The sequence below is a fragment of the Schistocerca nitens genome, chromosome 3 (genome assembly GCF_023898315.1).
Source record: "Schistocerca nitens isolate TAMUIC-IGC-003100 chromosome 3, iqSchNite1.1, whole genome shotgun sequence".
NCBI classification, from domain to species: Eukaryota; Metazoa; Arthropoda; class Insecta; order Orthoptera; family Acrididae; genus Schistocerca; species Schistocerca nitens.
In genome coordinates, this window is record NC_064616.1 from 690,869,777 (window position 1) to 690,897,137 (window position 27,361).

General features: G+C 44.6%; 1 protein-coding gene across 1 annotated transcript in view; it reads left to right on the plus strand.

Moving 5' to 3' along the window:
- The window catches only part of LOC126248649 (KN motif and ankyrin repeat domain-containing protein 3), a 395,607-nt gene that overhangs the window by 191,849 nt on the left and 176,397 nt on the right, over window positions 1–27,361 (plus strand). Inside the window, exon 3 of the mRNA XM_049949838.1 lies at window positions 5,392–5,567. Within this exon, the coding sequence (XP_049805795.1) occupies window positions 5,392–5,567 (176 nt within the window). The remainder of the gene's footprint in view (window positions 1–5,391; window positions 5,568–27,361) is intronic.

Sequence of the window (27,361 nt, forward strand, 5' to 3'; positions counted from 1 at the left end):
GTGTAGTGTAAGCTGTCTCTTTAGTGGACTTGTTGCATCTTCTAAGTGTCCTGCCAATGAAACGCAACCTTTGGCTCGCCTTCCCCACAATATTATCTATGTGGTCTTTCCAACTGAAGTTGTTCATAATTTTAACACCGAGGTACTTAGTTGAATTGACAGCCTTGAGAACTGTACTATTTATCGAGTAATCGAATTCCAACGGATTTCTTTTGGAACTCATGTGGACCACCTCACAGTTTTCGTTATTTAGCGTCAACTGCCACTGCCACACCATACAGCAATCTTTTCTAAATCGCTTTGCAACTGAGACTGGTCTTCGGATGACCTTACTAGGCGGTAAATTACAGCATCATCTGCGAACAACCTACGAGAACTGCTCAGATTGTCACCCAGGTCATTTATATACACTCCTGGAAATGGAAAAAAGAACACATTGACACCGGTGTGTCAGACCCACCATACTTGCTCCGGACACTGCGAGAGGGCTGTACAAGCAATGATCACACGCACGGCACAGCGGACACACCAGGAACCGCGGTGTTGGCCGTCGAATGGCGCTAGCTGCGCAGCATTTGTGCACCGCCGCCGTCAGTGTCAGCCAGTTTGCCGTGGCATACGGAGCTCCATCGCAGTCTTTAACACTGGTAGCATGCCGCGACAGCGTGGACGTGAACCGTATGTGCAGTTGACGGACTTTGAGCGAGGGCGTATAGTGGGCATGCGGGAGGCCGGGTGGACGTACCGCCGAACTGCTCAACACGTGGGGCGTGAGGTCTCCACAGTACATCGATGTTGTCGCCAGTGGTCGGCGGAAGGTGCACGTGCCCGTCGACCTGGGACCGGACCGTAGCGACGCACGGATGCACGCCAAGACCGTAGGATCCTACGCAGTGCCGTAGGGGACCGCACCGCCACTTCCCAGCAAATTAGGGACACTGTTGCTCCTGGGGTATCGGCGAGGACCATTCGCAACCGTCTCCATGAAGCTGGGCTACGGTCCCGCACACCGTTAGGCCGTCTTCCGCTCACGCCCCAACATCATGCAGCCCGCCTCCAGTGGTGTCGCGACAGGCGTGAATGGAGGGACGAATGGAGACGTGTCGTCTTCAGCGATGAGAGTCGCTTCTGCCTTGGTGCCAATGATGGTCGTATGCGTGTTTGGCGCCGTGCAGGTGAGCGCCACAATCAGGACTGCATACGACCGAGGCACACAGGGCCAACACCCGGCATCATGGTGTGGGGAGCGATCTCCTACACTGGCCGTACACCACTGGTGATCGTCGAGGGGACACTGAATAGTGCACGGTACATCCAAACCGTCATCGAACCCATCGTTCTACCATTCCTAGACCGGCAAGGGAACTTGCTGTTCCAACAGGACAATGCACGTCCGCATGTATCCCATGCCACCCAACGTGCTCTAGAAGGTGTAAGTCAACTACCCTGGCCAGCAAGATCTCCGGATCTGTCCCCCATTGAGCATGTTTGGGACTGGATGAAGCGTCGTCTCACGCGGTCTGCACGTCCAGCACGAACGCTGGTCCAACTGAGGCGCCAGGTGGAAATGGCATGGCAAGCCGTTCCACTGGACTACATCCAGCATCTCTACGATCGTCTCCATGGGAGAATAGCAGCCTGCATTGCTGCGAAAGGTGGGTATACACTGTACTAGTGCCGACATTGTGCATGCTCTGTTGCCTGTGTCTATGTGTCTGTGGCTCTGTCAGTGTAATCATGTGATGTATCTGACCCCAGGAATGTGTCAATAAAGTTTCCCCTTCCTGGGACAATGAATTCACGGTGTTCTTATTTCAATTTCCAGGAGTGTAGATCAGGAACAGCAGAGGTCCCAGGACGCTTCCGTGGGGAACACCTCATATAACTTCAATTTTACTCGATGATTTGCCGTCTATTACTACGAACTGCGACCTTCCTGACAGGAAATCACGAATCCAGTCGCACAACTGAGACGATACCCCATAGGCCCACAGCTTGATTAGAAGTCGCTTGTGAGGAACGGTGTCAAAAGCTTTCCGGAAATCTATAAATACGGAATCAACTTGAGATCCCCTGTCGGTAGCGGCCATTACTTCGTGCGAATAAAGAGCTAGCTGCGTTGCACAAGAACGATGTTTTCTGAAACCATGCTGATTACGTATCAATAGATCGTTCCCTTCGAGGTGATCCATAATGTTTGAATACAATATATGCTCCAAAACCCTACTGCATACCGACGTCAATGATATAGGTCTGTAGTTCGATGGATTACTCCTACTACCTTTCTTAAACACTGGTGCGACCTGCGCAATTTTACAAATGTAGCGTATGGCGAATACATAGAAAGAAGGATCCTTTATTGTATGATTATATGTTAGCGGAACAAACACTGGTAGCAGTTACTTCTGTAAAATATCTGGGAGTATGCGTGCGGAACGATTTGAAGTGGAATGATCATATAAAATTAATTGTTGGTAAGGCGGGTACCAGGTTGAAATTCATTGGGAGAGTCCTTAGAAAATGTAGTCCATCAACAAAGGAGGTGGCTTACAACACTCGTTCGACCTATAATGAGTATTGCTCATCAGTGTGGGATCCGTACCAGGTCTGGTTGAGGGAGGAGATAGAGAAGATCCAAAGAAGAGCGGCGCGTTTCGTCACAGGGTTATTTGGTAAGCGTGATAGCGTTACGGAGATGTTTAGCAAACTCCAGTGGCAGACTCTGCAAGAGAGGCGCTCTGCATCGCGGTGTAGCTTGCTGTCCAGGTTTCGAGGGGTGCGTTTCTGGATGAGGTATCGAATATATTACTTGCCCCTACTTATACCTCCCGAGGAGGTCACGAATGTAAAATTCGAGAGATTCGAGCGCGCACGGAGGCTTTCTGGCAATCATTCTTCCAGCGAACCATACGCGTCTGGAACCGGAAAGGGAGGTAATGACAGTGGCACGTAAAGTGCCCTCCGCCACACACCATTGGGTGGCTTGCGGAGTATAAATGTAGATGTAGATATAGATGTGTTATTGGCTCTGGTCAGGTATGCTCTGAGCAAAAGAACGGAAAATGGATGGAGGGAATCGCAATTTTATTTTATTGGAGTGGCTCGGAGATTGAACAGGTTATTATTTAATCTTGTTACGTTCTACATCTCGACTTGTTGTTTTTTAGCTAACATGATCAGTGAGCTGTTACTCATATTAATTTATTACTTTCTTGTTCATTGCAAGTGCTCTTTGTGTGTGAAAATTTTCTTCTAATGTAAGGAGTTTTCTGTTGCGATTATTTGTCTGTGGTTCTTGCCCATGTTTTATAAGTGTTCAGCAAAGGAAGAATGGCTGTTTGTTTACTGCCTGATTCTTCTGTGTTCTTAGCATCTTGTTTTCAAATTTCTGCTTGTCATCCTCAGGTACGCTGCTTTACGATCTTCACCTCTAACTGGTATACTGGGTGATCAGAAACAGTCTGAAAAACTTGTCAAGGTGTCTCAGGGTAGGCTGTACTGATAAATAATAGTAAAGAAAAAAATTCGATACGTCGCGGCGCTTCCGAGTTAACTACCACTGAAGTTAGCCAATCAGGCCGCTGAGCGCGCTAATTCATGTGGCCCGCCGATACAATTAGTGTCAATTGCTCTCATGGCGTTGGTAATAGCGCACGAAACTGCTCAACCTTTGGCTTGGGTTCGATCCTTAATACCGTCCTATGTCCTTTTTTTTATCGCTCTCTTGTTCGGTTTTAGGAAACCAAACGAAGAACACGTTTGGGGAAACCTTCTCTGGCGGACCGCTTGAATTTGCGCACAGCAGCCTGATCGGCTAACTTCAATTCTAATTAACTCGGAAACGGCGCAACGTATAGAATTTTTTTCGTAACAATTATTTCTCAGTACAACCTACCCTACAACACCCTCACAAGCTTTTCAGACTGTTTCTGACCACCCTGTGCCCAGCTCCTTAATATTTCTTTGGTTTTTCTATTTGTGTGCGTATATCTGACAGAAGTGTGTTTCTTGTTCTGTACGCTATGTGTGACCCCCGTTTATTCAGTATATTTGCTTTCTTATGTGTTGACTTGTGTGTGTACGTTAATATGTACGATTTTTTTATTCATAAATGTTTTTCTTCTGTGTGTTTGTATGTATTGGCTGTGAAGTTTTGTAGTACTTATGTCCTCCGCTTATTTTCATTTTTCTTAATTGTGCTGTAATTTTGTTGTTGAGTATGTGTACCATACGGGTGTATATCCACTGTTTTTGGCTATGAGCTGTATCGCTCCTAACACTTTTTCTTAGTTTTCTCAGCTGAGTGGGATTTTATTTAAAAATGGTTCAAATGGCTCTGAGCACTATGGGACTTAACAGCTGTGGTCATCAGTCTCCTAGAACTTAGAACTACTTAAACCTTACTAACCTAAGGATATCACACACATCCATGCCCGAGGCAGGATTCGAACCCGCGACCGTAGCAGTCTCACGGCTCCGGACTGCGCGCCTAGAACCGCGAGACCACCGCGGCCAGCGATTTTATTTAGTGTGTGTCTAATATGATAATAATAATACCTGAGAGTACGCTATCGAACCCTTATAATGACAATCATCTCACCTACAGTGCTTTTTGCTTTGCTTTTGCTACAGCCTTTATCCCGCATTGTGCGCAGGGTCAATTACGGAATTGGCATGGTTAATTTTAAGGGGTGGCCGGATGCCCTTCCTGCCGCCACCCCATACCCCCCGGAACGGAAGCACTGTACCCCCAGCTGTCTGTGTAAATCGTGAAATAGTGTGAATGTGTTTCAGATGTCTGTCGGTTGTGTACCTGAGGCGGAACGTGGGGACCAGCCCGGTACTCACCTAGGAGGATGTGGAAAACCGCCTAAAAATCACATCCAGGCTGGCCGGCACACCGGTCATCGTCGTTAATCCGCCGGGCGGATTCGATCCGGGGCCGGCGCGCCTACCAGAGTCCAGGAAGTAGCGCGTTAGCGCTCTTTTTTTTTCTAGTCTCATTTTGTTCGTTTTCGTTCGTTGTATCTACTCGGTGCGTACGTCGCAGGACACTCGTTTCAGTTCGTCGTTGATCCATTAACTCAGTTTTTTTTTATTACAGAGGGCAGCTAGCCCTCTGACCGAACACGCTGAGTTACCGTGCCGGCGCTCTCGGCTACCCTGGCGGGTAATCATTTCACCTACAGTATAACAAGTATAACTGAAAATCAAGTGAAAATAAGGGAAGAAAAGGGAAAAAGAAGGGACAGGGCAGGATAGTAGGAGTTTAAAAGAGACTATAATATCGGCCAACAATCTTAAAATTGTGGTGGAAGAAGGCTTGACTTTGTTGAGTGTTGGTAGTTTTGACTACCGCTCGTGTTCACAAGCGCGTGTGGTGTGTTGCAGAGTCCCGGGGCCGCAGCCGGTACCGGAAGTGCGACTGCTGCCCGTACGGCTACCACATCGACCTGGACTTCGTGCGGTACTGCGAGGCGATGCGCCGCGGCGGCACCTCGCGGCCCCGCCGGCCGCGCCGCCGACACCGGCACTCACTGGAGGTGCTGCTCGGACTCGAGCCCCAGGTACGCAGCCGCTTACACCTACCACACTAATGCGCGTTGCTACCGCAGTCAGGGCAAAATTGCAGAAAGAGAAGTAAGAGTACGTGATTTACAGTTCACAGTTACCAATTTGTGCTCCATTGTCGGGATTGAAACTCCGAACTTCTCTCCATTGTCTCACGAAATAAAGACATTTGGCACTGTCGGTGGTGGTCAACACCTTGAGATGGAGACGTTGAGCTTGGGGGTCACCCCGGGGCTTTAGGAAAGGAATTGAGTTCCACTAGCTCCCTTCACCATCAACAAGAACTCAACACCAACTTCTATAAGTAGTCATCAAATTCATTTACATTAAACAGATACATGTGCATCACAACACACATATCACATTAGAGGAGCTGAACTGTCGTGGCGACAGAATTTATTGAACAGCATAAGTTACAGTGAATAAAACAATACGCGAAATCATAAACAAATCTAGAAAACAAGAAGAATAATCAACAGATTACCAACGTGGCTCACGAGCTGTCCGAAGGACCACTCTGAATGAGAAAAAGCTATGAAGTAAAATTAGCATATAAACAGTCAGTAACATGCAATAGAAAATTGATGACGAATTGCTTCAGCACACATGGTGGACGTCGAACATAGCTATGGCGATCGCTGCTGCGTATCGGAGATAGTACTGATGACAGACGCTCCACCTAGGGGTTAGTGCACTGTGTCTCCGTCGCAAAGTCGCATGAATGGCAGTTGTTCCCTGTCACATACTATCAGTGTGGTCCGGTCTCACATGGCGAGCAGTCGTCGAATGCAACTCAACAGGCGCGTGGCCCATTCCACGCGGCTAAGGAAACATTCTGGTCTGCTACATCACAACGCAGTGCTAGGAGTAAAGAAAGCACATCGAGACTGCACACACTGCATCATCGCGACCTACCCAAACCACGCAGTAGACTGCGTCACTAGATGCAGCAATGTCTATCGTCATCGGCTACTTCCGACGCACTATGCGAAGTTTATTCACACTTTCTCTCGCACAAGGAGCCCAGCGAATACCTCGCGGTTTGGGGACGCGCCTGCAGAGCTCTGCTGAAGATGAGCGACTCAAACCCTTCTTTAGTGATAGAGACACTAAATGCGTTTCCCTACTAAGGAATTGAATCACTGCAGATTGTGTAAGCTGGGCAGTGACGATACGCTGCTGATTCATCTAGGCTGTTGTTTCTGCAGCAACTGCAAAGAGTGGTATCTTCTGAAAACGGTGACTGCTGGTGATAAGTTTAGCCCTTTCGGTAGCCGATGTGACTGATTTTTCGCTGTAATGGAGTTAGAAAACGATGCAGATACCCTCCACTATTTCGAGCAGGTAGGTGACGTCGTCAGCATCTGCTGGACTGTCCAAAGCCTCCTCGTTTCGCAGCGTCAGGACACAATGTCGAAAGTACCCCACTCTGTGCTGCAACAGCTAGCTCTGGCCTGTCGAAAGCTGTGAGTGAAGGATGATGCATGGCGAACAGCATTACTGGTGTATGTCGTTGTGCAAACACGAGGTAAAGAATGATTATGTCTCATGAATGTATTGGGTATGTATGACCTGGACACAACAGGTCAGTACCCAACACGCGAAAAGTTGAAATAGCGTTACCAGTCTTATGGTTTGGAAACGAGCACCCACTACCATACCCACCGCCTTGTCCATGCCTAATGCACCGAGTTCATCCCCTACTACAAGTATCATTCGAACTTGTCTTGATAATACCAGTGGGTTACGTAAGGCGTCATGATAAATTAAGGACGAATTCTACTTAAACAAGAGACGGTTACAGACTCAAATACGTATATTTTGATAAAAGACCCACAAATACAGTAATAATGAAACTCACACAATTGAACAGGGTAAAAAAACACTGAAACAGGTGACAAAAATGGCTGAATACGAGGTAGTTATTACTGGACCGGGACAAAATACTCTGACAACCACGTAAAACCACGCACGAGTTATCAGGGGACACGTACAAAATAACGAAATAATGACGGCATGTGGCAGTACAACATGACATATGCGTTAAGATCATGGTTTAGTCATAGCCATCACATTAAGAGTTGATGGCGGAAAATGGAATGACTCCATTTTGACGATAGTGCTTAATTGTCCACAATGTATATTGAAAAAAGGTAAAGTTTCGCATTGTGGCTCGAGTGAGCCAATCAGGCCCCACCTACCGTCCAATGGCGTCATCGGATACGACGTAGAGGGGCATGTGGTCAGCACATCAGTCTCCTTGTCTTTGTCGTTTTTTTGGCCTCGGAATCGCTACTAATCCTTCGAGTAGCTCCTCAGTTGGCCTCACAAGGTGAGAGCACACCAAAAAGTCCTCCCACCAAGGAAAAAGCCGTGACAGTACCGGCAATCGAATCCAGGACCTTGCATGTCAGTCAGCCACACTGACCACTCAGCTATGGAGGGGTACGCAATGTACACTGATGCAAAAAAACGCAACACCAAAAAATAATTAATGCAGAGTAATGAACTTTCGGGAATGCATTTGTCCAGGTAACACACTTACGTGATCAACATTATAAGATAACAGGTTAATGCAAATACGAGATAACCAATTGCAAATATGAAATGCTGCTACACCAACAACCGTTGTAAGCACCAGAATGTTGAATATAAGCATGAAAACGTGCATGCATTGTGCTGTACAGGTGCCAGAAGTCAGTTTGTTGGATGGAGTTCCATGCCTGTTGGACTTGGTCAGTAAGTACAGGGACGGTTAATGCTGCCTGTGGATGACGCTGGAGTTCTCGTCCTGTGATGTCCCATATCTTCTCGCCTGGAGACAGATCTGGTGATCGAGTAGGCCAAGGCAATATTTCGACACTCTGTAGAGCATGTTGGATTATAACAGAGGCATGTGGGCGAGCGTTATCCTGTTGGAAAACGCCCCCTGGAATGATGATCATGAATGGCAGCACAACAGGTCGAATCAGCAGACTGACTTAAGAATTTTCAGACCATGTGCGTGGGATAACCACGAGAGTGCTCCTGCTGTTATAAGAAATCGCACCCCAGGCCGTAACTCCAGGTGTAGGTCCAGTGTGTCTAGCACGCAGACAGGTTGGTTGCAGGCCCTTAACTAGCCTCCTTTTAACCAACACACGGCTGTCACTGGTACCGAGGCAGAGCCAGCTTTCATCAGAAAATATAACAGACCTCCACCCTGCCCTCCCATTAGCTCTCGCTTGATACTGCTGAAGTCGAAATTGGCGGTGGGTTCGGGTCAGTAGAACGCACCCTACAGGGCGTCTGGTTCGGAGCTGTCCTTGAAGTAACCGGTTTGTAACAGTTCGTTATGTCACTTTGGTACCAACTGGTGGTGAGATTACTGCGACAGGTTCAGTAGGGTACACCAGAACCATACGCCGAACATGGTCTTCCCTTTCGGTAGAGTCACGTGGCTGTCCGGAACCTAGTCTTCTTGCAACCGTACAGTCTTGTGACCACCGTTGCCAGCAGTCATGTATAGTGGCTACAGTCCTGTCAAGTCTTTCTGCAATATCGCAGAAGGAACATCCAGCTTCTCTGAGCCCTATTACACGACCTCGTTCAAAATCAGTGAGGTGCTGATAATGATGTCTTTGTCGTCTTATAGGGCATTCGTGACTTAACATCAGCCACCACGTCCAATCTCAAAGGCAACAAACGCCCACGATCGTTACAGCGTGTATTTAAAGCAAACCTGATTTGCATGCTCATAGTGGCGCTAGAAGTGCCACTCTTATGCGACTGTCGTGAAATTTGAGAAGATATCATCTTTCAGTCGTAGAACTACGCCTACCAACTTTCGTTTATGCTACGCAACTCCTCCTTTTTGTTGCGATTTTTTCCACCAGTGTATATTAACAACGTATAAAATGTATATATAACAAAATAATCTTATTTCTTGCAAAATTATTGTTTCTGTTGAAACTGCTGTTACTGTAACTGGAGCAGGCTTACAACATGCAGCACACGAAGAAAGGGAAGTTGCACATTTAACGCAAGCAGCATTATGACGGCATGGAAGATGGTTCAAATGGCTCTGAGCACTATGCGACTTAGCTTCTGTGGTCATCAGTCGCCTAGAACTTAGAACTAAGTAAACCTAACTAACCTAAGGACATCACACACATCCATGCCCGAGGCAGGATTCGAACCGGCGACCGTAGTGGTCGCTCGGTTCCAGACTGTAGTGCCCAGAACCGCACGGCCACTCCGGCCGGCGTCATGGAAGAATAGAGCTCCAATTTTCTCATGGAGCAAATTATAGACAGTCGAGCATTGTCTGAAGTTGTCTTAGTCGCATGGTTTTCTGATGCTGCTTTCATGATAGCAGCATTGTCAGCTTTAAGATGATTTGATGGAAGTTTAATACACTCCTGGAAATGGAAAAAAGAACACATTGACACCGGTGTGTCAGACCCACCATACTTGCTCCGGACACTGCGAGAGGGCTGTACAAGCAATGATCACACGCACGGCACAGCGGACACACCAGGAACCGCGGTGTTGGCCGTCGAATGGCGCTAGCTGCGCAGCATTTGTGCACCGCCGCCGTCAGTGTCAGCCAGTTTGCCGTGGCATACGGAGCTCCATCGCAGTCTTTAACACTGGTAGCATGCCGCGACAGCGTGGACGTGAACCGTATGTGCAGTTGACGGACTTTGAGCGAGGGCGTATAGTGGGCATGCGGGAGGCCGGGTGGACGTACCGCCGAATTGCTCAACACGTGGGGCGTGAGGTCTCCACAGTACATCGATGTTGTCGCCAGTGGTCGGCGGAAGGTGCACGTGCCCGTCGACCTGGGACCGGACCGCAGCGACGCACGGATGCACGACAAGACCGTAGGATCCTACGCAGTGCCGTAGGGGACCGCACCGCCACTTCCCAGCAAATTAGGGACACTGTTGCTCCTGGGGTATCGGCGAGGACCATTCGCAACCGTCTCCATGAAGCTGGGCTACGGTCCCGCACACCGTTAGGCCGTCTTCCGCTCACGCCCCAACATCGTGCAGCCCGCCTCCAGTGGTGTCGCGACAGGCGTGAACGGAGGGACGAATGGAGACGTGTCGTCTTCAGCGATGAGAGTCGCTTCTGCCTTGGTACCAATGATGGTCGTATGCGTGTTTGGCGCCGTGCAGGTGAGCGCCACAATCAGGACTGCATACGACCGAGGCACACAGGGCCAACACCCGGCATCATGGTGTGGGGAGCGATCTCCTACACTGGCCGTACACCACTGGTGATCGTCGAGGGGACACTGAATAGTGCACGGTACATCCAAACCGTCATCGAACCCATCGTTCTACCATTCCTAGACCGGCAAGGGAACTTGCTGTTCCAACAGGACAATGCACGTCCGCATGTATCCCGTGCCACCCAACGTGCTCTAGAAGGTGTAAGTCAACTACCCTGGCCAGCAAGATCTCCGGATCTGTCCCCCATTGAGCATGTTTGGGACTGGATGAAGCGTCGTCTCACGCGGTCTGCACGTCCAGCACGAACGCTGGTCCAACTGAGGCGCCAGGTGGAAATGGCATGGCAAGCCGTTCCACGGGACTACATCCAGCATCTCTACGATCGTCTCCATGGGAGAATAGCAGCCTGCATTGCTGCGAAAGGTGGATATACACTGTACTAGTGCCGACATTGTGCATGCTCTGTTGCCTGTGTCTATGTGCCTGTGGTTCTGTCAGTGTGATCATGTGATGTATCTGACCCCAGGAATGTGTCAATCAAGTTTCCCCTTCCTGGGACAATGAATTCACGGTGTTCTTATTTCAATTTCCAGGAGTGTATTAGCAGCATGCTATGCAGTAATTATTGCGTCTTTGTTCTGACAGTTTAAGTTACAAAATATGTACCGATAACAAGAATCATGGACTAATAGTCCGCAGCTCGTGGTCTCGCGGTCGCGTTCTCACGTCCCGAGCACGGGATCCCTGGTTAGATTCCCGGCGGCGTCAGGGATATTCACCTACCCTCGTGATGACTGGGTGTTTGTGTTGTCCACATCATTTCATCATCATTCCTGAAAGTGGCGAGATTGGACTGAGTATAGGTTGGGAATTTGTACAGGCGCTGATAACCGCGCAGTTGATCGCCCCACAAACCAAACATCATCATCAAAGAGTAATATTAGAAAAACAACACAGTATGTTCAACCCACAAGTTATAATTTTTTTTCAAACTTTCACCCCTCCATCACGATAGAAACACACGGTTTGATCTCGGTTACCAGTGTAAAAGAATCCAGCTTCATTTAGTATGTCAGGACGTTGCATAATAGCTAACGACCACCCATCGAAGGATGCCAGCTTTGTATCGTATTGTGTACATTTAGGGTGAACTAACTAAATGTCTTGTACATCATGCGCTGAAGTGCACAATGGTACACATTCAGGAGATGAATGCAGGCGTATTTGGGTTCTGTGCAGGTTAAAAGTATCTTACAAAAACAGTTTGAGACGTAGCATTGCATTTGACTCATCAGAGATATGATCCATTCAGTTAGGCGAAAAGGGAGACCTAGAAGAAGATGGATCAACGAGATAATAATGGATATCACCAATATGGGAGTCCGGGGGTGGAAAAGAGCAGCAAATAACCGAGAAGTGTGCAGGAAGATTGTTGTAGAAGCCAAGGCTCACCAAGGGCTGTAGCGCTACTGAAGAAGAAGAAGAAGAAGAAAAAGAAGAAGATTTGACTCATCACAGACCCGTTTTCACATGAGCACCTCCCCAACACCCCAGAGATCCATTATGTTAGAAAGAGATTTGCTTTTGAAGCTTCTTACACACGTGAAAGATCCAAGACACCGACACTTCCAGTCACGTGATCATTACGTCACTTCTGGTTGTGCATTCTACAGTTGCTTGTACATGTTATCCAGTTGTTAGCATGTAGCTCAGTTGCGCTGTTTTGTATATATGTGTGTGTCAGTTTACCGTGGAGAGGCTCCTGACCCTACCTAGGACCTAACTTTGGTGTATCCACCTCCGAACACTGTTCCGGACGTAACACAGGTGGATCCACCGCCAGACGCTATCCTGAACCTAATGTTGATGTATCCACCTTCAAACACCGCCCCACATGTAGCGTGGGTGGACCAACCTCTGAACCGTAACTCAGACGTAATGTGGGAGGATCCATGTCTGAACCTTGTCGCGGATCTACCCTGGACCATGGAGGCCATCGTGACGAGAAAACACACAAACACATACAAAATAGTGCAAATAAGTTAGCTGTTTACAGTTGGATTACATCTACAAGCAAATAAAGCGATGTCAGGCTCACATGACAAAGTGTCACCATCTTGGTTCTTTAGAATATATAAGAAGCTTCGAAAGCAAGTCTCTCCGTAACGTATTAGATGCATGGGATTGTTAGGGAGGCATACCTGTGGAAGTGTGTGTGTTGAGTCAAGTATTACACCTCTGTTTTTTCTATGACACTTGTAGAATGGAAATACATGTGCATTAATGTCCTGAGTCAGTACCATTGTGTAGTTCAACACATGATGTGAAAGAGATGTAGTTAGCTCACAATAAATATAGATCATACAATGTGAGGCTGGCGTCCTTCGATGGTTGGTCATTAGCTATTAAGCAACGTCCTGACAAACCAAAGGAAGCTGGATTTTTTTACACCGATAACGGAGATCAAACTGTGTGATTCCATTGTGATGGAGGGTTGAAAGGTTGTGAAGAAATGCACAGTCTATGGGCTGAACATACTATGTGGTTTTCCAAATATTTGTTTGTAGATTAAACTGCCATAACAAAGATGCAGTAACTGCTGCAGAGAATGCAGCTAATATTAAAGTTCCATGACATCACCTTAAAACTGACAAAGTTGTTATCGTGAAAACATAATCAGAAAAGCATACGACTGTGAGAGCCTTCGACATGCTTGACTGAGTAAAATTTGTTCCAGAAGAATATTCCTTCAATGGTGACATATTGCTGCTTGCATTCAAAAAATGGCTCTGAGCACTATGGGACTCAACTGCTGAGGTCATTAGTCCCCTAGAAATTAGAACTAGTTAAACCTAACTAACCTAAGGACATCACAAACATCCATGCCCGAGGCAGGATTCGAACCTGCTGCAGCGCCTTTAACCGCACGGCCACTTCGGCCGGCGCTGCTTGCATTCAATGTGCTGTGTGTTGGAAACGTGTAAGAACATTTTTGACGAATACAACAATTTTGTAAGAAATACTATTATTTACTGACAATGACACCATTTGTCAACATAGGCAGTTTTCTATGGGGTTAAAAACATCATTTTATTTCCTGCAGAGTACTATTGTCAAGACCTGCTGTATCATTTGCTAACAAACGCTTTGCGACGGTATAATAGGAGTAAAATTCGTTTGGGGGGATGGAGCCTCCCCAACAATTTAAGAAAATTATTAGTTATATTATGCTTTGCAAAATCACAAAATTATGTTGGGATTTTTTTATTTTCCATGTTTAATGATAGTTACCTTTCAAAATACATTCAGTAATGAGTTAAAACAAATAATTATTATGCTAGTAAGCACGTTAACTGAAAACGAGTGGTGTGAATCATCATAGTGTTACGATGTTGTGGGCACACTTAGAATTTGTCCCGGTGCGCGAACCTTTGGGTAAAGTCTGGCTCCGGCGGGCCAGCGCTGCGGCCGCGGCGCCATTAAAAGGACTGGAGCAGAAGCGCCTGGAACCCTCCGCCTCACGTCGCCTTCACGCTTCGAGGCATTACGATGTCTGGCACAGTGGTTAGCACACTGGACTCGTATTCGGGAGGACGACGGTTCAATCCCGCGTCCGGCCATCCTGATTTAGGTTTTCCATGATTTCCCTAAATCGCTTCAGGCAAATACTGGGATGGTTCCTTTGAAAGGGCACAGCCGACTTCCTTCCCCGTCCTTCCCTAATGAGACAGATGACCTCGCTGTCTGGTCTCCAGTCTCAAAACAACCCAACTCCATTACGACGTCGCTGCTGTATAAAGCCCACCCTGCTGTTGCAGTCATTCAGTGTTCAGTGCATGCTGCAGGCGTGTTTAGCGTTCTGACTTTAGTGTCTAGTGGACTATTTTATATGACTATATTTTATTCGTTTACTTTAGTCTCTTAGTGAATTGTGAAAAGTTTGCAATGGATAAATTCATTACCAAAAAGGCGCGCTTGGAAGTTGATGATACTGCAAGTCAACCTCCAACAACTATTGTGTCGTCAATTGCTTCGTCGTCTTCAGGCGAGAGCCGTTCACAGCCGAAACCTCGACAATCCGTAAAGGAAGATCATTTCAGAAGTCTTGGTTGATCAAATATACATGACTAGAATATGAAGCATTTGTCGAAAAAGTTTTTGCAAAACCTGCAAAGAGGCAGATGCTAAAAATTTATGTCAGTTATCTTCTAAATGATGATTCCTTAATCATCAACGAATACTTTATTGGCTTATACGAGGCCCCCAGCACTGAATCACGAACTCTGTTTAGTATTTTAAAAGACGTTTTTGCTCGTCTTGATTTGTCAATGGATAACTTAAGGCTATGATGGTGCCTCGAGTATGAGAGGTAAGTTCAAAGGACTAAAAAAGTTAGTTTTGGATATACAACCAAAACCACGTTATGTGCACTGCACTAGTCACAATTTAGACTTGGCAGTTGTAGACAGTCTCCGCTAGCTTACGTCTATGAGGGATATTATGGCTTTAGCCAATTATTATATTTTAACTAAAGTTCAGTCCTGATCACAACACGACTGAACTTTAGTTAAAATATAATAATCTATTGATCACCGTACTCCAAAAATGTTTACCAAAATTTAGCCAATTACTTAATAAACACCGTAAGGGAATCTAACAAAAGGATGGGACTTTTCAGAAGCATACGCTGTAAGAGCGCCAGTAACCAAGATGGTCTACGACCCCTTTGCCCTTGAGAATACTGAAAATTTTTTAAGAACTTCTGGAGTTTTTTGAAACATTTTCTGCAGAGGAACAGAGGCGGGTTATAAATGTGCAGGCTACCTTGAGTCAATATTACAATTCAAGACTTATTTCTTTTTACGTCTTTATTGCCATGCAATGAACCCAGTAGAGGATGTCAATGAAAAAATTCAATGCCCTCATCTAACTGTAGCTGATCTGGAAAAAATATATGAGGGCTTGATTTGTGTATTGAATGGAAGGCGTGATAGTATGGCCGACTTTTGGGAATTGTGTTTAAAAGAAAAACCTCCACAAGTTGATGATCCTTCGTTTCCTCGGAATCGAAGTATACCAAAGAAGTATGAAAACAACGAAGCCAGCTCACCGCACACTTACAAAGCCCCAAAGGAATACTAAAAAGCTATTTACATTGAAGTCACCGGCCACAGTGTCTAAGTTGTTTTACAAAATTTGCCCGATAGCTTTGTTTAAAAAAAATCATTTATATTCCATCGCTGCTTTTCTTGTATTCCATCGTTGCTTTTCTTGACAATATTTGATACACATGCACTAAAAATGCTGAAGGTTATTAACACAAAACTTCTGTGAAGAACTCATACGTCCTGTGACAAAAACTCTCAGATCTGACAGTAGCATGAAGTAACTGACACAGTATCACATTTGTAGAAAAACTGTAACTAATAAGTAACGCAAGAAGCTTATCTGCGCAAAATAATAACGACTAAATGGCAGCTGTGAAATGGCTGATAGTCAAGGCGCTCTCTGTAAGAAGCAGAAAAGAAAAAGTTCAGATGTGTGTGAAATCTTATGGGACTTAACTGCTAAGGTCGTCAGTCCCTAAGCTTACACACTACTTAACCTAAATTATCCTAATGACAAAAACACACACACACACACACACACGCCCGAGGGAGGACTCGAACCTCCGCCGGGACCAGCCGCATAGTCCATGACTGCAGCGCATTAGACCGCTTTTTTTTTTTACATCTCATTTTGTTCGTTTTAGTTCGTTATATCTGCTCGGGGCGGACATCGCAAGATACCCGTTTCAGTTCGTCGTTTATCCATTAACTCAGTTTTTTTATTACAGAGAGCTGCTAACCCTCTGACCGAACACGCTGAGCTACCGTGCCGGCCTTTTTGCCAAAAGCGCATGAGGTGCCATCTGTCAGATTCTTGTCATAGTTACCAAACAGTGGCACTAGGACATATTGAGTCACAGGACATATTGAGTACAGTTACGTTACTGCGAAAAAGACACGTTACTGAGGGGGAAAAAAATTTCTTAGAGAAAGGTTTATCATGAGAACCAGAGTCTATTCAAACAAAATAATGTATATTCTAAGTACTTCATCATCATACGTATCTAAATAGATTCCGTAATCTTACGCTGCAGAATTTTTTTCCTTTTCTTTTTGTTCCGTTGTGTGATTATAGCCCATGCTGGACCTCTGTGAGAAGCTGCACTTTAATATAACCACACAGTACGATAATGGCGTTAGAAGAATAATCGCACAGTTTACTCGAACACCTGTTCTCTATACTATCGAGTCTGATGGATTACTAATTATTCTTCGTGCTATAATGCCGTTGTTAATACACATCGATAACTCTAATGTCACACTAGACTAATATGAGCTTGCACTATCGAAAGGGCATGTAAAAGTATTTATGTTCGTAATGGAAAACTAAACAACGCTTTCCGCCAACACTTGGTGTTGGATAAAAGACTTGATGTACGGTATTTGTTTGCGTCGACTCCGACTATAACTTGCCAAACAGAAATTTCTAACACACACTATAACAGTAAATGGCTCTGAGCACTATGGGACTTAACATCTGTGGTCATCAGTCCCCTAGAACTTAGAACTACTTACACCTAACTAACCTAAAGACATCACACACATCCATGCCCGAGGCAGGATTCGAACCTGCGACCGTAGCAGTCGCGCGGTTCCGGACTCAGCGCCTAGAACCGCTAGACCACCGCGGCCGGCACTATAACAGTAAAGAGAAATTCATATGACTCTTAGGAGTGACACACAGGATACTAACAGGCAACTGAAGGGACAGTCGCCGGCCGGTGTGGCCGAGCGGTTCTAGGCGCTTCAGTCTGGAACCGCGCGACCACTACGGTCGCAGGTTCGAATCCTGCCTCGGGCATGGATGTGTGTAATGTCCTTAGGTTAGTTAGGTTTAAGTAGTTCTAAGTTCTAGGGGACTGATGACCTCAGATGTTAAGTGCCATAGTGCTCAGAGCCATTTGAACCATTTGAACCAAGGGACATTCCTTTGCCAAAATTTTGATATCAGTTGCTGGTTGGTGCATTCATTGACGATCGTTCTGTAGGAATGAGGGCAAAATACTACAATTGGCAAACCGTAACAGGAGGTGAATTTCGTTAACATTGTAAGTCATATACCTCAGGAAACCTATAAATGGATTCTGTCACATAGAAACAATGATGTATTCGGTGTAAATGTTATACCAACGCCCTGGTAAGGTACTGAAATGGATGATGTCTGTATTACGCATCTGTGGGTTAGCATATACAATTTAGCCAACTGTTATTGAGTTTTAAGATAAAGTGGTAGAATATTGCTCTGCAGCTCAATATTGTGTGTGGTAGGTGCTCTGTGATGTCTATTTTTTTTAATACGTATTGCATATTAGGTATGTTGAGAAAAGATAAATTTTCAAAAGAATTACACAAGAATGTGATCAAAGCCATCATTACTTATTGAATTGCCCGCATCTCGTGGTCGTGCGGTAGCGTTCTCGCTTCCCACGCCCGGGTTCCCGGGTTCGATTCCCGGCGGGGTCAGGGATTTTCTCTGCCTCGTGATGGCTGGGTGTTGTGTGCTGTCCTTAGGTTAGTTAGGTTTGAGTAGTTCTAAGTTCTAGGGGACTGATGACCATAGATGTTAAGTCCCATAGTGCTCAGAGCCATTTGAACCAACTTATTGAATTGGAATAATATGTACCGAAGTATCTCTTAAAGGCTTGACTAGAGGGCTAAACGGCAGCATGGCATCTCGCTTATCTGACCCTGGGCGTTGGGGGGCGGAGGTGGAGAACTCAGCCGGTGAAGACAATGCAAGGTTTGTGCTCTTAATGTGTTTACCTACGTGCTGTGCCAGTCACAGGCTTCGGCTCGCACTTCAGTGGAGTACGTTCAGTCAACAGTGACATTGGGAGGCGACAGAATGTGCTGGCTGCGGCCTACGTTTTGGCACCCGTCCGTGTGTACCTTGAATACATTGCTAGAGTGGGCTTTCGGCTCTGCTGTATTTTTTGTTTGTCTTAAATGGAGATGTAATTTATATGAAACAGAGGACTGGGAAAGAAAGAGTGCGAAACTCGTGACTTCCAGTCGCACAGGGCATTGTAGTAATGCAATGACGAAAGCTGAACATTTTTGCCGAATCAAGACCCGAAGTCGGATGTGCGGATCCACTAGAACATTTGTCTTAGCCGTTTAGGCCATACAGACACTCTCTCCTTCCGACCGAAAGTCTCAGCGTATCACACACGCTGCAATGCAGCGTCCCTCTTCCATTGACCCCTTACTGGCAAATTACTGATTCTCGTTGGAGTTCGGACGATATTAGTGCATCCGTATTGAAACAACCGTTAAGGAGCTGTCTTACTCTTACAGATATGTATACATCTCAGATATATACATTGAAGATGTAATTGTTGTCCAGCTGCCTATCTCTGTGGTAGCGGTACAATTGTGGAAAATTGTTTATAGTGTACTTAAGCGATGTCTTGTGCGCGACTTGTACATGCCTGAAGAAACACTGCCAGTCGGATTTTCCACTGTTATGTACAGCTCTACTACAGTCTAGCGCCGGAGTCCTCTAAGGTAGCGTGATAGTGACTTATCTCGTCTCTCTACTGAGTTCGTAATCACTGTGCAGCTATCCCTGTTTATATATTGCGTGGTTTCCCAAAATCGATTAAAGTGATTGCCTGGTTGCTGCCTCTGAAAAGAACACAGACGATTTTGTTACGTATCTTTGTTCAGTCCAAGCTTCTGCCCTAACCTTCACCCTCCCTTTTATTTCGCTCCCTTGTCTCCAGGGGACATTGGACAAACTTCCAAGAACAGCATAACGGAGAATTCGCCGTATTCTTTTTGAGCTGACAAAGCATAGCCACTGTACTGTTGAGCCAAGACTGAATAACCATGTACTTTTCGCGAGATAACCGTAGATGAAATGCTTAATTAACACAGCAGCCTTTGTCAAATGAATATCATCATTCAAAACATCTATTCAAAAAACTTTGTGATCTTATTTAGTAGAAAATTCGTAACAAAAAGCTGCTTGCAAAACACAAATCGTAGGATGTAGATGGACGCAAGATTCGTGGCAACGTGTTACAGAGACGGCCAGCTTTAACAGAAAAGCAAGGAACAGAATAAAATAAATCGAGAACAGAGTAGAAGTCCAAGTCTGTTATGTTTGCTAGTCCTAGATGTCTTCGGAAACACAGAATGAAGGTGTGTTTAGATTGTAACTTTCTGTCAACTCGAAGTTATTAAAAAGGCTGACGAGCTCGATTACCAGATAGTACGAGTGGTTTCCGCCTGAAACCACCATTTTATTATTACTATTTTTTGAAGCACCAGGGCATTTTGCATGACATCACCTATGCTACTGCAAAACAGAGCCATGTAGTGGTACACTGAGATACTTTTACGAATGTAGTGCATTGCAGTAGTCACAGCGTTCATAGCTGAGATTGTGCTACGTGATTGTAGGAGATTCTGACATGTGGGGTTTTTTTTCATAGTGTTCATACCGAGGAGATTTACAATGCAAGTAAATGTATCTAGAGGCATTGTAACATAAATTTAAGTTTCTACTACTGCTTTTCGAAATGAAACCTCTGGAGCAGAATGTACTTTTGATATAATTTTTTCAAATTTTAGGTTCGTTTTTGCTTATTATTTAGGACTATAGTTTGTTTTAGGCATATGGATTCACGGAAGTTTCGAGATGTCAGACTGAGTCCAGGAAAAATGCAAAACTGCTTTCACATATATCTCATTATATGATGGGTGCTTGAAAATTGCATATCCCAGTGGTTCCAAAATGACGCCACATCCATAAGCAATTGCCTGTTTACATTTTGCCAATTTCTTCCTGTATTCATTGTTTACTGAGATAATGAAGGTCGGTTTTGTGAAAAACTTTAAAACCATATTCCCAAACGAAACCACCTCCTTAAAATAATTGATTGCTTACTTTTAGACAAAAAATAATGGTTCAAATGGCTCTGAGCACTACGGGACTTAACTTCTAAGGTCATCAGTCCCCTAGAACTTAGAACTAGTTAAACTTAACTAACCTAAGGACAACACACACATCCGTGCCCGAGGCAGGATTCGAACCTGCGACCGTAGCGGTCGCGCGGTTCCAGACTGCAGCGCCTTTAAACGCTTGGCCACCCCGGCCGGCACTTTTAGACAATTTGTTATTGTATTCGTATCTTACTATGGTGATTTTGTGAAAAATTTTTAAATTATTTTTTTTTTAAATTATTGGGACTCAGATGGTTAAGGTAGAGCATCCCTGTATTCACCGTAAGTTATTTAGGGAGACCACGGAGAACCTGAATCAATGTGACCGGACGGAGATTTGAATTTCCCTGACTAGATTATGAGTGCACCGTACAGTCCATTATGACATCTCGCTCGAAAGTCTGACTGGAAGATGTCCTTATCGTGAATAGAGCACAAATGTATCACATACGAATGACACATACCTAATGAGAGAAGGACTGTGCATTATGCAGGGTGAGTCAGCTAACAAATGGTTCTGAACACTATGGGACTTATCTGAGGCCATCAGTCCCCTAGACTTAGAACAACTTAAACGTAGCTAACCTAAGGACATCACACACATCCATGCCTGAGGCAGGATTCGAACCTGTGACTGTAGCAGCAGTTCAGAACTCAAATATCAGTCGGCCGAAGCAGGTTGTTCCAACTCTCAAAAATCCTCGAGAAAATCGGCGTTGAAGTTTTCCGTGTGTCTTTCATATATTATAACAAGATCGATTTTTCGATGGTGCGTTTTGGTCTATGGTAGAATGATCGCCTGCCATGTGGCACCATGGGTTCGATTCCTGCCGATTTTCAAAAAATGGTGCATGTTCTACGAGCATCTTTGTGAAGACGAAATAGAATTTAATTTCTAAGGCATCTTTAATTTACACAATTTTTATGAACGATCTTTTAAAGAAGATCAGTGATCAAGAAATTATACACTGACGAAAAATATCGCAACAGCAAAAAATAATGTAGAGTAATTAAATTTCGGGAACACATTCATCTATGTAATATAATTAAGTGATTAACATTGCAAGATCACTGGTCAATGTAAGCGCGCGCTAAGCCATTGCCAATGTGAAATGCTAGTACATTAATAACAACAGGTACAACCGCCAGAATGTTGAATGCAAACGTGCACGCATTGTGTTGCACAGATGCTGGAAGTCAGTTTATGGGATGGAGTTCCATGCCTGTCGCACTTGGTCAGTTAGTACAGGTTGTGGATGACGCTGGAGTTATCGTCCGATGATTCCCCATATGTTCTCTACTGGAGACAGATATGGTGATCGAGCAGGAAAAGGTAACATGTCAACAGTCTTTAGAGTATGTTGGGTTAAAACAGCGGTATATGGGCGAGCGTTATCCTGTTGGAAAACACCTCCTGGAATGGTGACCATGAATGACAGGACAACAGATCTAATCACCAGACTGACGTACAAATTTGCAGTCACGGTTTGTGGAATAACCGCGAGAGTGCTCCTGCTGTCAGGTGAAATCGCATCCCAGACCATAACTCCAGGTGTAGGTTCAGCGTGCCGCGCAGACAAGTTGGTTGCAGGCCCCGACCGGTCTCCCTCTAACCGACACACGGCCATCACTGTGACCAAGGTAGGACCAGCTTTCATCAGAAAACACAACAGACTTCCACCCTGCCCCCCCCCCCCCCCCATGAACTCTCGCTTGACACCACTGAAGATGAAAATGGTGGTGGTTCGGGGTTAGTAAAATGTCCGCTATAGGACGTCTGGCCCTGAAGTAACTGATCTGTAACGGTTTGTTGTGTCACTGTGGTGCCAACTGCTGCTGAAATTGCTGCTGCAGATGCAGTGTGATGCGCTAGAGCCATACGCCGAACGCGATGGTCTTCCCTCTCGGTAGAGCTACGTAGCCGTTTAGGGCCCACTCTTCTTGCGAGCATACATTCTCGTGACCACCACAGCCTGCAGTCATGTACAGTGGCTACATTTCTGCCAGATTTCTCTGCCATATCGCACAACCCTATTACACGATCTCGTTCAAACTCAGTGAGGCGTTAATAATGGCGTCTTTGTCGCCTTAAAGGCATCAACTCACCGCGTCCAATCTCAAAGGTAAGTGACGCACACGACCGTTACAGTGTGTATTTAAGGCAAACCTGATCTGCGTCCTCATAATGGCGCCACTAACGCCACTCTTATGTGACTACCGCGAAATATGAATCGACATCATCTTTCAGATGTAGATATACGCTTGGCAACTTTCGTTTATCGCACAACTCCTTCTTGGTGCTGCGATTATTTTCCGTGTGTGTATTTGCAATTAAAACTGGATTTCTGTGTGTGATATGTAATTATAAATAAGAAGATGTGCGTTTTTCATAAAAAGACAAATAGATACGTGTTGATTAACATATATTTGACGAACTTTATATTCAGGTGACGTATTTGTTCGAACTAAATGGAGAAACCGAAAAAAAATGAAGACCGAAACGAGGCTCGAACCACCGATCCAGTGATTACCAAACTCGAGTACTACCGATTATTTTCCGTCTTTATGTATTTTACGCTTTACTGGAATGTCCACAGAAAATGAATATCTCTTTAAAGTTTGCATCGGACATGAATCGAACCTGGGCCACCCACGTGGCAGGCGATCATTCTACCACAAAGCCACATGGCCTGTTGAAGAAGTCGTCTGTGGATTGAGGAATTAAAAGCGCTCGGAAAAGTTCGAAGTCCATTTTATCGAGAATTTTTTAGAGTTGCATCAAATTGCTTTGGTAGAATGACATATGAGTTCTGAGCTTCACGAACCATAAATATGATAAAAATACAAAAATCGATTGTCGTGTTGTCTCCTTGTAACACAGGCCACCCGAAATATACCAGAACATATGGAGGAGTGCTTTTAGTTAAGTTATAGTGGACAATGTAGTGAATTTTCTGACGCATGCAAGTGTTTTTTAACGTTTATAGCTGCTGAATTAAATTTATGACAGCAACTTCGTTTCTTCAATACACTGTAACGTTTTTCTATGGTTTTGGGAAGAGCCTTCGAATAGGAATCCAGTGACGTAACATGTGTGGAATTTCATTAAATAATAACAAGTAAACAGCACCTCAGATCAATGTACCACTAGCAGGAGAAGTGGCCGTGCGGTTAAAGGCGCTGCAGTCTGGAACCGCAAGACCGCTACGGTCGCAGGTTCGAATCCTGCCTCGGGCATGGATGTTTGTGATGTCCTTAGGTTAGTTAGGTTTAACTAGTTCTAAGTTCTAGGGGACTAATGACCTCAGCAGTTGAGTCCCATAGTGCTCAGAGCCATTTGAACCTAGCAGGAGAAGAGGTACAACAAGCTTCAGTCGAAAAGTAAACACGTGAGTCAGGTGGTGGGCATGTTTACCTGTGCGCTTGAAACACATCTGTTCGTACTCTACTGTCGTAGCGATCAGAAAGCGATCACGTAAAGTGCCCTCCGCCACACACCGTTTGGTGGCTCGTGGAGTATTGATGTAGATGTAGTAGAAAATTTGCTTATGAAGCTATTCAGACTTTCTTAATGCATACAGCAGTGGAAAAAGTAGATGTGGTTTTCGTTTATGGCGAATACGGTCGAAGTGCTGCAGCAGCGATGGGATTGTATGCTGAAAGACATCTCGAGCGTGCCACGCCCTGACGGTCTATCGTTGGAAAAACTATAACATTAAATTCAAGGAATAGGAAGTGTGAAGAAGAAAAGACGACCACAAAAGAGAACAGCAAATGATTAGAAAAATGTAACTAACATATTTGAAGCGCTAAAACATAACCCGCGTGTCACTATGAGGCAGCTTGAATTTGCCAGTGAAATCAGGTCAAGGGAGTGTTCTACGAATATTACACCCCAACGGCTTTCATCCTTTGCGTACATCACTCCATCAACAGCATCATGGCAATGACTTTCAAAATTGGTTACGGCTCACCGAAACGTGTCGGCGGAAAGTGCAAGTTGATGTGGCGTTTCTATGGAAGATTTTGTTTACGGATGTAGCATCGTTTACAAATCATGAGCAAATCAAACTTCGCAACTGCACTACTTCTCAGTTGAGAATCCACTCCAAATTACAGAAGTGCATAAACAACGACCTAGGTCTGTCAACGTGTGATGGCTTTTGATGAATCGCAGCATTTGTGCCTGTTTTATTGATGGGGGTCTAAATAGCGACGTATCTGGAACTAACAGATATGCTGACGCAATTTTGATTTTGAAGACATCTCACGAGTATTAGGCAATGAGAGTGGTATTGACGTGACGGATGTTCCACCCATTCTGCGCAGATAATTACAAGCCTCAAGGTCATCATTTTGTAGCACTTGATATGACGGTCATAGCAATAAACCCACGAACCGTACCTGATGTACATGTTTACTTGCATTTGGTTCGTAAGAATAGTAGTTAGCGGCGCTGTTGTTTTATTGCTGCTTGACCAAGTTTCACACACGCTATCTCGTTTTAGTCCTCTTTGAAGGCTCTTTCCGTTGCCACAGAAAAAAGTATATAGTTCTATGCTTGGTTACGTGTTTGAGCGGACCGTAAACAAAACTCCCTCAAAATTACATAATGGAATCTTAGTCCGAATTTTCATAGCCAAGCAAAGACTTACAGATGGACAAATAAGGACTCAAATTTACCAACATGAGATCTACTTTTGCAAAGAAAGATTTAATTGCTTGAAATTAATGAAGGTACTTATGAAACAATTAATTAGTGATTTGAGGGAATATGTTTGACTGAAATTTCGTAGCCAAACGAAGAGTGAAACAGGACAAAGTGGGTATGAAGCTGTCCATCATAAGGCTTAATTTTGAAAAAAAAAACTGTCTGAAAGTGATCAGAGTGACTATGAAAAACTTAATTAATGATCCGAACCAAATTTGACGGAAAATTACGCAATGGAAATGGAATTTTGTTCGAATTTTCATAGTCAAACGGAGAGTGCGATATGGACAGATGCGATATCAAACTGACCAGCGTGGGGTCTAATTTTTCAAAAAGTGGTTTAACTGCATGAAAGTAATAAGAGCAATAAAAAGAAAGTTGATTAGAGGGAAAAAAATTTCCCGAATTTTCTGTACCAAAAGCAGAGTGGGAAATGGATAATTGGGTTGTAAATAGACCAGGTTGAGGTCTAGTTTTGTAAAAAAAACGATCGAATTTTTATGAAATAATTTATCTAAAATTAATAGATTAGAGAAACATTTGACGCGCCATTGAATGACGCTCGAAATCATGTACAGCAAATAAGGTGTCGAGTGAGAATTTGTTCCACCAGACATATCTCCCAATATTCTTTAAAATCCTAAGTTAAATAGTGAATTTTAAACTCTCAGTCGGTACCTCATTTGCTGTACATAGGTTGGCATCATTCAAAATGTGCAACAAATGTTTATACAATCTGATTATTTCCTACTTTTAGAAAAATCAATTCACAAAATATTTGACAGTTTTTCTTGAAATGTTTTTAATTAAGAAGGCAATATAGTAATTCGGTAGCCCGCATCTCGTGGTCGTGCGGTAGCGTTCTCGCTTCCCACGCCCGGGTTCCCGGGTTCGATTCCCGGTGGGGTCAGGGATTTTCTCTGCCTCGTGATGGCTGGGTGTTGTGTGCTGTCCTTAGGTTAGTTAGGTTTAAGTAGTTCTAAGTTCTAGGGGACTTATGACCACAGCAGTTGAGTCCCATAGTGCTCAGAGCCATTTTTTTTGAGTAATTCGGTAGCTATAAACTGTAAAACTTATTTGCATATTTCAAAAGCATCGCCACATTCTCCTCTAAAACTTAGAGGAAACCTCACGACGGTATGTTTCACTGTTCTACGCATATTTTGGGTGACCTGTCTTAGTTGCCTCACCCTCTATACTTCATAGCCTACGTGAAGCGACTGAATTTGTTTTCAATTCAATTAAGAACATGTACCATCACCTGATATTTTAGCCAAAAACTGCAAGTAGCGATTTTTAAAGGGTGAAGTGAAAATTATGGTTTAACATTCTGTCAACGGCGAACTCCTTTCAGACGAGTAGGGAAGGAAATCGGTCATGTTCTCTGCCTTAAGCAACTTAGGCAAACCACAGGTAACCTAATATTAGATGGTTGGACAAGGATTTGAACCTCACTCCTCCATAACACAAATCTACGGTCATAACCACTACGCCATCTCGCTCGGAGCGAGATTCTTTATATTCTAATTCGCTACATTTGTCAAAAAATACTACGTAATGTGAAGCCATTACTGTATCCGTAGTAGGAAACTCGACGGGTAAGTCTGCCTTCTGTACATACTCAGAGACGCTCCACAGATTCCTTGATGACGAACCTGACAGTTTGAGTGATTGCCCAATAAGCAGTGAACAGAAGTCTTCTACTCAGTCCATTGAATTTATAGGCTTACCACTCGCTTTTCTATCTGCAACAGTGCTGTGAGGATCAAATTATAAAATATTGTAGAATTATTTAAATTGTT